Genomic DNA, 13,510 nt, shown 5'->3' on the forward strand with positions numbered 1-13,510 from the left:
CTGGGGATTAAGATAGGATAACAAATGGACGACGACGGACGAGAATGATCGAAGAATCAAGACAATATTTTTTTTGCTTCCAAACACATTTTATTTCACAAGATGTTCGTGCTGAACAATTCTTACCGTTTGCTTACAGACTATCGCATCAAGTACTCGTACGCTGCCCAGAAGAAACCAACCCCTTCCACAAATGGGATTAGAAAACTTCAAACGACGCACCTTGCCACCTCATCTGCAAGAAAACTTCCTCCGTTCGACGGGAAAAAATCATGAGACACGATAATGAACACGCGAATGAACGTGGAAGAGGATATTACGAACTCGCTGCTACTTATAATCCATTGCACTCTGGTTGTTTCCGTGGAGACATTATAATAGTTAGCTTCTTATAAACACCGTGGGTACATATACATACTCATTGATTATAGATGTACATTGTTACATCAACAAATTCTAATCATTGAAGGTTTACCCATTAAGTATGTATTTGCTACTAAATCAATCCTGTCGGTCATCTAATATTTTATATTAGTAATCTAATACGTCTAATGACTGTCAAAAAATATCCTGTGTTATTTCTTAGTTCATATATTTCTTAGTAAACCATGATTTCAAAAAAAACTCGATGAGACAGCAATTTTTCAATCAAGATTATATCAAATTTACAACCTTCAGTAAAAAAGATAGCAACATTACACAAATAAATTTGCTAATACTATTTTCTTCCACGAAAACAATCGATTTAAAGTCAAACGTCGAAACGAGGAACGAAAGTGCCCTCCTGATTTCTGGTAGGACAGGAGAGGTGTGTCAAAGGTTCTCGTAACGCTCGTTTCCGGTGGGGTTTGCACAAGGAAAGCGGAATAAGAGAGGAAAGCCGTCGTAAAACCATACCATAGGGCACGCTCAGATCGACGTAGTACCACGGGGATGTCGTGATATCATTTTACGGGATTGCAGGAAGAGGGACTCATGAGGATGATCCCGAGTACCGTAATAGGATTTTCGGGATCAGAGCTTTACGCAGGAAGGATTGCGGTATCTTTCGGGCACCAAATAACGCATAACGCGAAATTTTCAGCTTCCGCAGACAGGATGCAGCTTTAATTAACAGAATGTCCTACGATCACGTAAACCAGTGAAATTTTAACTATACACCTGACTTGGTTGATAACAGAAAACGAGATAATAAATATCATATCGTTAATTACACGTCGTTCATAAAAACAAATTGAGATTTAAATAAACTTATAATTAAGCTATTTTTGACAACACTAAACTTGACAATTCTATTAATAATTAAGATACTTACTTTTGTTTTCTATTATTATTTTTACTTCGCGTCTGTAATATTTTTCCTAAGTAAAATTAGAGAGAAAGATTTTTTTCTTCTTTTATTATGTTAAATTTTCAATTTAAATGTTAAATTCTTATAATTTATATACACTTTCTCCAACATTTATTTCGTATTTACTTTATAAACTTTTTACTTTAAAAACAGTATATTCTTTATATATGAACTTACAGTTCGTATAACTTACAAGAAAAAACACTGAAAGTTTGGACCCTTTTGTTATACATGTACTTATGAATAGGATGTTTTCATTATCTCCATTACATATTTTTTTTCATTTCAATTACAATATTAAACATTTTTAATTATGTTCCAACATATTTTAATTATCTCTCAACATTTTAAACTATCTTTCTCAGCTGCATTATGCTAACTTTGGGATTCAAAGTACAGACGTAAATCAAGTCTCTAAGAAGGTACTAAAATCGTGAAGATACTAAAATCGCTGGCTCATAAAAATAATAAAACGGTCAGCTGAAAAATTTGTATACAGCCCGGAAGATATACGTCGCAACCGTTTTATATGCTAAGAAAGGATCTAGCCAACCGCGAAAAGACGTTCTGCGACTCCCGAAGAGATTTCGCCGAAAAGAAATCCGGCCTCAACGACGCGTTCAGGGCACTCCTATTGTACAAAGTAATCCCTCGTACCCTCTTTTTAGGCGTCCGGCGCAGTGCGTCAACTCTCGAGCGATCGAAACACCGAGCAAGCTCCATATGTCGATTCGTCTTTTCTATTTTCCGCTTACAGAGCGAAAAAAACACGAAAGTTAAGTAACAGAAGACGACGATGATGAAACTATGCGAGAACGTCGTTTCTACTACGTTTGTCGATCTCAACACAATTATGTCGTCACTGTTTGACGATGAAATCAGATGTACTTTAATTAACAAATCTCGCAATTAATACTGGCGTAAGAATAGCTTCCGCGGCCAAAAAGAACAAGTAATTGCGTTTCATCGTTACTGTAACAAATCATAATAGCGAATAAAAACAGAGCAAGAATAAAAATATCATTAAGTTACGATAATTACGTCTTCATCGCATTGTTTAATGATTTGACTTTACAGATAAATGTTGCATATTGACAAATTTATTAAAAAGAAGATATAAGTGCATATTGTTATCAAAAAGATCCTAGTTTACGAATCAGAAATATCTTTCTTGATAAAATTTCTGACATATCTTTTTAGTATCAAATTATAAAAACATCTTATCGCATAAGTGGATAAAAATTCTTAAATTTCATGAATCACTTTTGACAATCAATTTATTATTATAAATTATTTAAATTACTCGTGTTTTTATTATATTAAATTTGTCCATGTAAACCGCCGTCCCAAAATTATTATATTAAACGTTTCAATAATTCGAGAAAAAACTTACAAAGACGCTTTCAATAAATCCAAAATCTTTTATGCTATTTGCTGACGATGATAGTCGTCGTATCGAGAGGATGTTTCGCATTTCCATTGACGAGAGTGGACGCACGCGCTAACTTTTTACATTTTAAGAACATACACGATTACGTGTAGATAGTTTTGTGGGCGAACAAAGCGAGCAGAGTGTTCCGAGCCGTTCTCACGTGATGAGAAGCGGAAAGTACTTTACGACTCTAGCTATAAAAGAAGAAAGACTCTCGAGTGAGAAGAGAGATCGTCGTAGCGTATGATGTCCGTGCAAGCTTACTAGTGCCGCCGTGCTTTTTCGTTGAGAATCCGTTTCGTCGCTCGTACCTAATCGAACGATTTGTATGAAAGTCATCGTGAGTCATCGCGAGACTGGCCGTAATAATCGGTATTTCGCGACATCAACGAGCGAGTTTCGATTTTACAGCAGCGGAAATGATAGTTAGAGAAAAGCTGACATTAGACTCCCATTTTTTAAAAGTACTTTTAAAAGTACTTTTTCTATATAATTCTATATAATTTAACAAAAATGTTAAATTGTTATAATATTATTATATATTATCTATAATTGTATAGAATAAGGTTAAAATACCGTTTAAAAACGGCATGATAAAAAAATGTAAAGCGATTTTTTTGGCCATTTTCTTAATCAACTAAGATATATAATAAGGAAGTATAATATTATGTATATATTGATAAACGCTATTTTTATTCACTTATCGACATTTAACTGACATGGCCGCAATGAAAATTCTTCAATTTGCTCGCTTAATATCGTAACTCAGTTCAAATGCGCAATTACCGTGACGAAACGGCGAGTCCGCGAATAGTGAACAAAAGAAAGAATGTATTTTATGATATTTTACGCATAAAAGAAAGAGGAACGATCGTAAATCGAAATATAGCGTTAGTCCAAGGTAAAATTAAGTAAGTAGAGGTGTATAAATAAAATGACAATTCGGGGCGTGCCGTTTTGCGCACGCCTCGCGCGGGGACGCCGCGTCGCGTCGCGATCGAACGCGATTTTACATTGTAAGGAGAATCGATTCTCGGTCCACGAGAAGTGGATGGGACCGCGGAACGGTGGTTGAGCATATACGTTGCGTCCGTCACGTCGGCGATTAATTAACGATGGGACGTTTACTTTATCCATTATCGTAGCCGGTATTAGTATTTTACCGATGGCGCTTGTGATTTCTGCCCTCTCGATCCATGAACGTTCGATCGTGATAACGATCGTAAGGATCTCCGCGAATTGCATCCGCGCGATTATACGGAGGCTCGTGACACGATTGAACGGTCCGATCGACGACACTTTCGCGAATCTTGATTAACGCGAATCACCGTTTCGCGCGAACGATGCCCAATCACTGGTATACTAAGCGCTACTGTAAAATATTGTATATTATTTCGCGTTGTTTATTTTTCAATGTTTTTACTAGAAACGCGTTTCTACGGTATTTAAAGAAGAATTACCGCATAATGTTACTGAAGATCGGCGCTGCTCCGCTACACCGTATAGATTGCGACCAAAGGAAATGTTTGTCGCGATCCGTTAAAAATTACAGATAACACAATACGAAAAAAAAGATATAAACGAATTGAAACGGGACAAATTTATTGTCGTGCAATTGTTAAATCTAAATAAGTGTTGTTATTGTTACTTGTAAAATATTAACAAAAAAATTGCATTTCAATAATTGAAAATTTTAGAATTATTATTGCTTTATCACATTTTAAAACTTAAAATCAATCTCAATCAGCATCATACGCACAGTTCTGTGCATTAAAAATTTATAACTTGCATGTAACATCCGATTCCAGTGCTCAGTATTTTATAAATCCCATGTTTTCTTCATTATATTCAATCTCTTTTTCAACTAGCTTTTTCTAATAACAATTTCCATTTTCCTAATTTACATCGCGAGAGAACTTTAAATAATTTACGACCCAGCAAACTCCATTATCATCATTGTCCGCTCTCTTACGGTGTTGCGAACCAGCGGGATAAACACGTTTGTAAAACTGCAGCGTATCTCCAGCAGCTTTCGCAGTGTGTGAGCTAAAAAAACGAATGCAGAGCAAAACTAGTCTAGGACACATTTAAAGAGCGTATGGCTTGGATGCGGAGAATGTAATGTCCGACTTTGGCATAAATCACGTGCTTTTGATGAGAAACAGAATATTTCGAGTAGAAAATCTTACAAACATCTAATTATACGCGGTCGTATTCGCGAAACGACGACGTTAACAACTACAGTCATCTCTTGCAGAATATGTAAAATTCCACGAACTGTTCGCTGAACATTCCTCTAGTTTCATCAAATTTCATCAATTTGCTTATCAAAAAGTTGGAAAAAATTGATACCGGATATATTAGTTACCGCAGAATGTTACTGCTACGATAAATCGCGGAAATATTCATTGACGTTTCGGAAAATTTCTGAAGAACACGTGTTAATGTAATTTATTAATGTAATTCGCATAAATACAAAATACTCGATATTTGTAAAAATAGATCCTTGAAATTTGAAACGTTCGTAAAAGTGCATCAAAGGTCCGGGATATTTTTTACAATCTTGAATGCTCGAAACTATTTTCTCAAAAGTACCGTTATGTCTCAAAAAAACGAGCCAAGCGGACGAGAATCGGACGTTTGCGTTCCGCGATAGTCTTTATAGCAAAAAGACTACGCACTATTAATAATATGGCTAATTCTAGCAGCACGAAATATTAACGTTAATAGCGAAATTATTATAAGGGAGACGTAACGGCGAATTACTAATAAAAGTATAGGTCGCCATCGATGTTTCCCGAAACAACCTCCTTCGACGAAATGCGCTCGGAACAATGGCAGATATAAATGAAAGAAGTGATACTCTTTTATTCCAATAATTGGCTACTCTTTGAAGAGAATAACGCCACATTTTACGATAATCGCCTAATGAATAGTACGCAATAAAAATGTTACGCTCTCTATCTGAAAACTATTGACTTCTCCCTACGCTAAAAAAAAACAGATTTTATTTACTACCTTTAATTATTACGCAAAATAGAATACACGAATTTACAACTGCAGATTGCAATGTAAAACATAGAGAGAACAAGAAAAAAAAATTGAAATATTTCTCCGATTGAGTAGGTTGAAATGTACATAGAAATTTTGATTTAAATATAACTAGATTATCCAAAAATAATGTGGCAGATTAATTATCTAAAATGGTCAGATATACATGAAAAATATACAACTTGGATACTTACAATAATAAAGTATCTAGATACAAAAATAAAATGCTCATTCTTCGTAACATCTTCATAACAATTCTTACAATAAATTTTACTAATTTTTTGATAATTTATTTTAAGATTGCTTTAGACTCTTTACAGGGTTTATTCCATACAAATATGAAATTTCCAAAGCATGTAGCGGTTATTCGAATAAGACGCAAGCATTCATTCATTCATTTAGATTTGTCATCGAGAATCGAGTGCCGATTACCGGGCATCGCGGACAAATGATAGCGTGTGTAAGGCACAAATTTTATTACTGAATTTTGTTTCTATCCAAGTGAGGCAGATTATAATCGAATACGTTACACTTGGATTTATGGGTAGGTTCGTAAAATGTGATTTACCTGAATTAAAAGAGCATGACGCTGAACCTTCGAATTATTTTTTTCGATTATACGTTATTTCATTTAAGATGCTTTAGAGATGGAACGTAACGCGAGGAATTGTTAGGAAATGGTTGAGACTAGTATCAGCGTCGAGATTTCATGTGAGAGAAGCTTTATGCTGGAAGACGCTAGCGTTAGGTGATTATTATAAAGCGTCGACAAGCGAAAATACTTTATTCTAGTCGTATCTCTCATGCTTTGCCAAGTAAGCAAATGTTGTAACTCTTGTGTTTAAATGTAACGGTCAATTATGTTTTAATAAAATCTGCCAAGATTCTCTTGTCAGTGTTACATGTGTTTCCCTTACCCTTTTTTATTCCTATGACCCTTATATTTTTTTTTCATACAAAAGTAAGCTTAGACCTACATTTATAACTAAAGTTTTAGAGTACTAAAAAAAAAGTAGAAATTAGAATTGATTTATATTTTAATACCTTTTATATAATACCTACTTAATTTTTTAAATTTATATTAGTCAAAATATCTAATAGTACTTAAATATGTTCACTTGTACTTTCTTCTGGGTACTCTACTCACATTTAAAAGATCTGTTGGTTTCTTGTTTAAAAAAATATATTCGTACAAAATGCGTTGAGAATAACTGACATGTTAGTTGTATTATATTAATTAAAATCTTATGACTGTCATAGATTGTAAAAAAGTATCGCTATGCGATTCAACCACCAGTTTCTATGGAGTAACAATTAATAGAGCAGTCTTTGGTAATGGTGATTGATACATACGCAACTGACATAAAATGGAGTTTGTATTTACAATTGTTATATGCAAAAAGGCAAACACTTAGGTTCACGTATTTTTATAACTGACTACAGTATCCATTTTATGTAAAGAAGTTGAGAATGATCTAAGTTGTACCTCTTGACTGTTTGCAATAATAACTGGCTGAGTCTCGTCCCACTGGTTGGGAATATTACAGTCCGGTACCGTGTATGTAAGTATATCGAAGGAACACAGGCAATCCAAGAGTGGCAGAAAGCTCACCGTACCTGCAAAAAATACTTTGTATTATGACCTGAATGCGTATGAACGAACCTAAATAGAAGCATTGCAGCATTTTGTTCAAAATCACATTAGACGCTACCTGTGATCTGACGTATCACTTCACGTATCTCCTTCTGTATAGTTTTCACATCCTTAGTCCCTACTTCAGGCAGATCGGCCTTGCCGCTGCCGTCCGTTCCGTTCTCTTTCTGGTCCTCGTAGTCGACCTTAAAGTCCCACTTCTCCAGCACCTCCTTCGTATTGACATTCGTTATGACGAGCGTGATCTTGCGCACCTTACGCTGGACAAGCCACTCTTGGATCTGTCCCAGCACGGTATTCAGGAAGGACGTGATCTTCTCGTCCGTGGACGTGAAGATGAACAGACCGAAATGTTCGGAGGGTTGAAACGTCTCCGGCGGATATATTCCTCTTTGATAGAGTATACTATTGACCCCATAGACTGCAACGAAGAGTAACAATCAGAAAGAGGTTAGAGGTTACCTAAAACCTGAATTCGACCCACGAAATCGTACTTACGCAGGTATTGCGTGACCAACTCGGCGGAACCTTTCAGAGTAATGCACTTAGCCCTTTGCTGCGCCTCTGTCATACTGCGGAACGATCGGATCACAGTTCACCGGGAGATCAAGCAGAATCACGCGGACGCCGGGTTCCAGGTTACGAATTTGAAAATAAACGGCTGGTAAGCGACCAATCACGCGCGAGCGCGCCAGAACGTTCGTCTATTATCGCGCGACCGGCGGCACCGGCGCGACTCGAAATCGAAACTATCGAAAGTGCTCGAAAGAAAAGCGCGTTAAGCTCGTATCACATTGACGATTGCGTCTACGTTTGCGTCTTTTGACCAATCAGAACGGAAATTGCGTATCGCAATCGCCAGCAACTACTTTCTGATTGGTCAAGAGACGTAAACGCAAACGTAGACGCAATCGCCAAACGCTAGTGTGATACGAGCTTTACGTGTTCGGCGAAGCAGCACTTCACATTCTTCACATGTTAAAACTTCTAGAATCTAGATATCTAGAATATGTATAATTTTTATATTTATGAAAAAATTATTGCTGAAGTTTAAAAATGTCCTGAGAGCGTAGGGACAATTTCTGATCTAATCATATCTAAAAAAGGTTTTATAAATTGTAGCTTGTGGAAAATAAAATGTAGTCGTGCGTGAAACGGAATGAACGGAATGCACTCCTTAACGTATGTATGTACGTCTGTTCACAGAGAAAAAACCAATCGCGTGTTAACGCAGAAGACGCCATATTGCTACATCATTTTACGTTAGGCTGAGTTTCCACTGAGCGCGTCACGCGTCGCGTCATCCGAGTTAACCAATCAAAACATTCCATTTTGATCTCGTTAGAAATAATGTAAAATGGGATGCTTTGATTGGTTAACTCCTGATGACGCGACGCGTGACGCGCTCAGTGGAAACTCGACCTTAGACATGTGGCCAATCCTTTCCGGCGCGTACGTGTCACGCGGAAGCTCATCTATTAACATCACGCAAACTCGGACCGGGCGACTACAGCGCCACAAAAGCCACGAGTGGCAGTGGAGTGGAGTGGAAGTGGAGTAGAGGCCGGCACGAGAGCATCAGAGGAAGCAAGCGACGTTCGTCGCAATCGTCGCATTCGTTCATTTGCGATTGGAATACGTATCCCAGCGTATCCGGCATCATGGTTAACGTTGAGGAAATGTTCGTCCTTGGCCTCGTGTTCGACTATTTAAAGAAGAAAGATGTGTCGTTGGCGACTGTCTTCCAAAAGAAGACAAAAGCGGTAAGTCGCGGAGGTGGCGGACGCCGTGCGCCATGCGGCGCCGGAACACCGCCATGCTCCTTAACCACGTGGGTGTGCAACGCGCCCAACGTAATTTCTCTCGATTATTTTGCCGTGTTTTTTTTACCGTTGCCCCCTCGCGAATTCCTAAATATTGCATGTAATCGGCAATAATTGCTTTATCGATGCTTGTATCTTTCAGCCGGCTTTATCAAAAGGATGTCCGACGATAATAGAAGTACTTAGGTATTTCCAAAAGAACTCGCCTAAAAAGGTCTCGATCGTTGCGCAAAATAAGAGTAGCAGCTCGGATTCGAGCTCGGAAGGTGAAGAGGAAACTGAAAAAAACGTTACACAAGTTAACGGCAAAAGATCGATAGTAGAAACAGTACCTCTTAAAAAGGTAGCGGAATCTTCCTCAGAGGATTCTTCCAGCGAGGATGAAGAAGAACAAGCTCAAAAAGCAACAAAGAAAGCAATTACAAATGCCAAGGCTCCTGTTGCGCAGAAAGAGGAGAGTTCTGATGAAAGTTCTGATGATGAGGAACCACCAAAAGTTCCAACAAAAGCTTCGCTAGAACCAAAAACAAATAACCAAGCAAAATCTGGCCCTATTTTGAAAGCAGCAAAAGCAGTTTTAAAAGCGGTTCAATCGACCAGTGATTCATCTTCCAGCGATTCATCGGATAGTAATTTTGCCACTCTTCAACAATTGCTAATCCCAACTACCAAACAGCCGGCGATGCAGACATCCACGCCAAAAGGCGCTATTTCTAAAATACAACCACAAAAACAGAATAAACCGACAACAGCACAGTCGGTTACAAAACGGGAATCGTCATCGAGCGAAGAAAGCAGCGACGAAGAGGAATCGACGCCGCAAAAACCAGCTTTTAGTAAACCAACAGTGCCAGCAAAACGAACTGCCAAAGAAATGTCTTCGAGTGAGGGTAGCAGTGAGGAGCTTGCTAAGAAGAAGAAATCTTCCTCGAGCGAAGAAGAGAGCAGCGAGGATGAGCCTAAGACAGTTACGTCAAAGGCAGCTGTAATTTCAAAGGCACAAAATCAGAGTAAGCCGGCGCCAGCAAAAGCAGTTAAAAAATCAGAATCGTCATCGAGCGAAGATAGCAGCGACGAGGAGGAACCTACACCGAAAAAGCCAATTGCTAATAAACCAACAGTATCAATAAAGTCTACCACCAAGAAAGAATCTTCGAGCGAAGATAGCAGCGAGGAAGAACAGCCTGTTAAGAAACCAGTCTTGGCAGCTGCCGCTAAGAAACCAGCTACAACAGCTGCCCCTAAGAAAGAAGAATCTTCCTCAAGCAAAGAAAGTAGCGAAGATGAATCTCCTGTCAAAAAATCAATTCCCGCTAAACAAAATGCCGCTGATAAAACTGGTTCTGTAAAGAAGAACGATTCGTCAAGTGAGGATTCGGAGGAAGATTCCGATGAAGAAGAGAAACCAACGGCAAAGACAGTAACAAAACCAGCGATCGGTAAAACATCGAAGAAACAGGAATCGTCTAGCGAAGAAGATTCGGAAGATGAGGCACCAGCAGAGGCACCGGTCAAAGCAGCTACCAAGAAAGAATCCTCGAGCGAATCTGACTCAGATTCCAGCGACTCCGATGAGAAACCAAAAGTTCAGACGCCGGCTAAAGGACAAAAAAGGAAACACACCGACAAAAATGAGGAAAAAACACCAGCAAAAGTTGCAAAAAATGACTACACCAACTTTGTGAAAGCTAATAGTAGCTTAAATGGAGATAAGGTACGCAATGTTTTCGTATAAAATAAAATTTAAAATATTCGTTGCTAAACTGAATAGAAAGTGATCAACGTGATGAAGGTATTTGGAATCTTCTTGCCAAAAACTGAGTTCGCTTATTAAAAATATTGGAAATTGCACGCTTTTGTGCAATCACATTGATCACATATCCAACAAACATTCTCTTGCTCGTTTTCTGAATGCAACCATTACTGCGATGTTTAAGTAACAATTAAACGTAGTTACTACTTTGAAAGAATGATATAATGAAACGCTTTCTTATTATCTGTATGATTTTTATTTAGCTACAGAAAAATCGTACGTATCAACGCGTGAAAAGCGACAACATCGAATTGGATCCTAAGTTGGCTAATAATTCCTTCGAGGCAAAGGTAAATGCTCGGAAACCGTCCGAGAGGCGTAGGTCACTCGCCCTTTTTATAAAAAGCTTGAGACCATGTTTCCGTGCATTCACCGAGTTTATCAAAATTTTAAGATCTAAAGCAAATAAAAGCAAGAAGAAAGAAGAGAAATTAGTAGCTTTATAATAGCATATTTCCAATGTGGGCGATTGACCTATTCCTCTTTTGTTTTAGGGTGAAGATGAAGACGATAACAGTTTTAAAAAACAAAATTCGGAACGTGGCGGATTCAGGGGATTTAGAGGCGGAAGGGGGGGTTACCAAGGAGGACGCGACGAGGGTGGTCGTGGCGGTTTTAGGGGCGGACGCGGCGGCGACCGGGGTGGCCGTTGGAACAACGATGGTGACAGGGGTGGACGTTGGAACAACGATGGTGATAGGGGTGGACGTTGGAGCGGCGGCGGTGATAGGGGTGGTCGTGGAGGTCGCGGTGGTCGCGGTGGTTTTAGGGGCGGTCGCGGTGGTGGTAGAGGTGGCGGTAGAGATAGTTTCGACGGTAGAAAATCTTGGGGCGGAAATAATAGGGATGGCGATGGACCGAGAAAATCTTGGGGCGGAAACAATAGGGATAACGATGGACCAAGAAAATCGTGGGGAAACAATGAAAACAGCGGTAGAGGAGGTTTTAAGGGTAGTTTCGATAAAAAATCTATCGACATCTCGGCACCACCTCAAAATAAAAAAATCACTTTTGACGATTAATATTAAATAGATTGTATATAAAGGTGAGGGAAAAATCATGATTACACACATTACTACAAGGATTTAATCTTTCAACCTTTAAGAAAAATGTAAAGATATGATATTTAACGTTCATTTTTTTTTTTCTCAACAGAGAGGTGCACGAGGATCGTGGGGAGAACGCGCTAATGAAGTGCTGAAATTTACGAAAGGCAAGAGGTTCCGACATGAGAAGCAAAAGAAGAAGCGTGGTTCTTACCGCGGCGGGCACATAGATACACATGTTAATTCCATTAAATTCGACAATTAAACAGTTATACTTCGTAATTCTTTCTTACGACCATATTTAGATCAGTAAAATACTTAGTTAAGTTTAGTTAAGTACTGATTTTACACTGTATACATATAACAAAATATATAAGACAGCTGTTGTCCAATATTTTAAAGAAAAGACGAAATGTAACGAGTTTGGTTAAATGTTCACTGGTGTATAATTGCAGATAAACTTAAACCGCGTGTACCGTATATAACTAAAATTAATAGAACTTACAACTAGATTGGAAGCTAGTGAAATATCGAACATAAATTAACTTATTTGGCGTAATATGTGTATAATATCTCATTGAGTTACGTGTTTACGTTTTACGTTATATAATTCGGCTTGATATATAGTTATATGTACTTTTAATCTGTACCATTATGCGTTCAGCCGAATTTGCCGTTATTGGAGAAAATTCACGTTATTGGACACGCTATTACCAAACAGTATATACTTTATAAAATGTGTTCCTTATTTTCGCAATTATTGATGTTTGCAATGATTTTTTCTATGTGTATGTCATGAAAGTTGGTTAATATTGTCGAAGATACCTCGCAAGTGCTGTAACAACACGAGGATATGTTTCTAAATATAAATTACATTATAACGAGTACTAATACGTTCTTTTTAAAACACTTGATAGTAATAAGTTTTACAAAATTTTTAAAGCTCCTATATACTGGCTCGATTGTCACGTCTACATAAAGTAATGTTGCTCGGATTAACCTACCTTATTAATTATTCTTCATTAAAAATTAAAACAATTATTAATTATTTAATAACAACATGGACTATATGTCTATTTTATATTTATTTGTCTATTCTTTGAGATTTTTATTCAAGAAAATTTATGCTATGAATGTAATCTGTAATTTTAATTTTACGATGCAAGAATTTTTGTTAATTTGAACAAATTTTAATATTATTTTCTGCTTGATTTCATTTTTAAAATTTTTTCAAAAAAATTCTCTTAATAATAAAGCTATTATGATTAGTGCGTCATAAAAAATTAACTAGTAAAAAGTTCTTGTGTGATAAAAAGTATAGCACGATATAATTCCGTTTA

At 37.5% G+C, this 13,510-nt stretch overlaps 3 protein-coding genes across 4 annotated transcripts in view; 2 read left to right on the forward strand and 1 right to left on the reverse strand.

Moving 5' to 3' along the window:
* The window catches only part of Vn (membrane-bound neuregulin protein vein), a 322,623-nt gene extending 315,894 nt beyond the window's left edge, over positions 1-6,729 (forward strand). Inside the window, exon 9 of the transcript XR_011731578.1 lies at positions 140-6,729. The gene's annotated coding sequence lies outside the window, so the exon portion shown is untranslated. The remainder of the gene's footprint in view (positions 1-139) is intronic.
* Positions 6,730-6,999: 270 nt separating this feature from the next.
* Mad2 (mitotic arrest deficient 2) lies at positions 7,000-8,311 on the reverse strand. Its single transcript, XM_071775427.1, has 3 exons — positions 7,987-8,311; positions 7,547-7,909; positions 7,000-7,451 (listed from the first exon to the last, which is right to left on the reverse strand). Exons 1-3 carry the CDS (start codon positions 8,057-8,059, stop codon positions 7,252-7,254), a joined length of 636 nt encoding a protein of 211 aa, XP_071631528.1. The 5' UTR covers positions 8,060-8,311; the 3' UTR covers positions 7,000-7,251.
* A 711-nt stretch (positions 8,312-9,022) lies between these two features.
* On the forward strand, positions 9,023-13,055 carry Nopp140 (nucleolar and coiled-body phosphoprotein 1). Of its 2 annotated transcripts, none has more exons than XM_071775307.1 (4): positions 9,023-9,251; positions 9,454-11,025; positions 11,328-11,414; positions 12,280-13,055. In XM_071775307.1, exons 1-4 carry the CDS (start codon positions 9,150-9,152, stop codon positions 12,433-12,435), a joined length of 1,917 nt encoding a protein of 638 aa, XP_071631408.1. In that variant the 5' UTR covers positions 9,023-9,149; the 3' UTR covers positions 12,436-13,055. The 2 variants fall into 2 exon arrangements, with proteins under 2 accessions (XP_071631408.1, XP_071631403.1); XM_071775302.1 differs by lacking the exon at positions 11,328-11,414 and adding an exon at positions 11,619-12,169 and having other exon boundaries at positions 12,280-12,442.
* Positions 13,056-13,510: the final 455 nt, after the last annotated feature.

The sequence above is a fragment of the Temnothorax longispinosus genome, chromosome 1 (assembly GCF_030848805.1).
Source record: "Temnothorax longispinosus isolate EJ_2023e chromosome 1, Tlon_JGU_v1, whole genome shotgun sequence".
In the NCBI taxonomy this organism is placed as follows: Eukaryota; Metazoa; Arthropoda; class Insecta; order Hymenoptera; family Formicidae; genus Temnothorax; species Temnothorax longispinosus.

Excerpts from the sequence above, each read along its gene's own strand:
- Mad2 (XM_071775427.1), bottom strand. The coding sequence starts at position 8,059 with ATGACAGAGGCGCAGCAAAGGGCTAAGTGCATTACTCTGAAAGGTTCC. Across the intron at positions 7,910-7,986 it reads GTTGGTCACGCAATACCTGC|TCTATGGGGTCAATAGTATA; the intron begins GTAAGTACGATT and ends TCTTCGTTGCAG. Across the intron at positions 7,452-7,546 it reads AGTGATACGTCAGATCACAG|GTACGGTGAGCTTTCTGCCA; the intron begins GTAGCGTCTAAT and ends TATTTTTTGCAG.
- Nopp140 (XM_071775302.1), top strand. The coding sequence starts at position 9,150 with ATGGTTAACGTTGAGGAAATGTTCGTCCTTGGCCTCGTGTTCGACTAT. Across the intron at positions 9,252-9,453 it reads TCCAAAAGAAGACAAAAGCG|CCGGCTTTATCAAAAGGATG; the intron begins GTAAGTCGCGGA and ends TGTATCTTTCAG. Across the intron at positions 11,026-11,618 it reads GTAGCTTAAATGGAGATAAG|GGTGAAGATGAAGACGATAA; the intron begins GTACGCAATGTT and ends CTTTTGTTTTAG.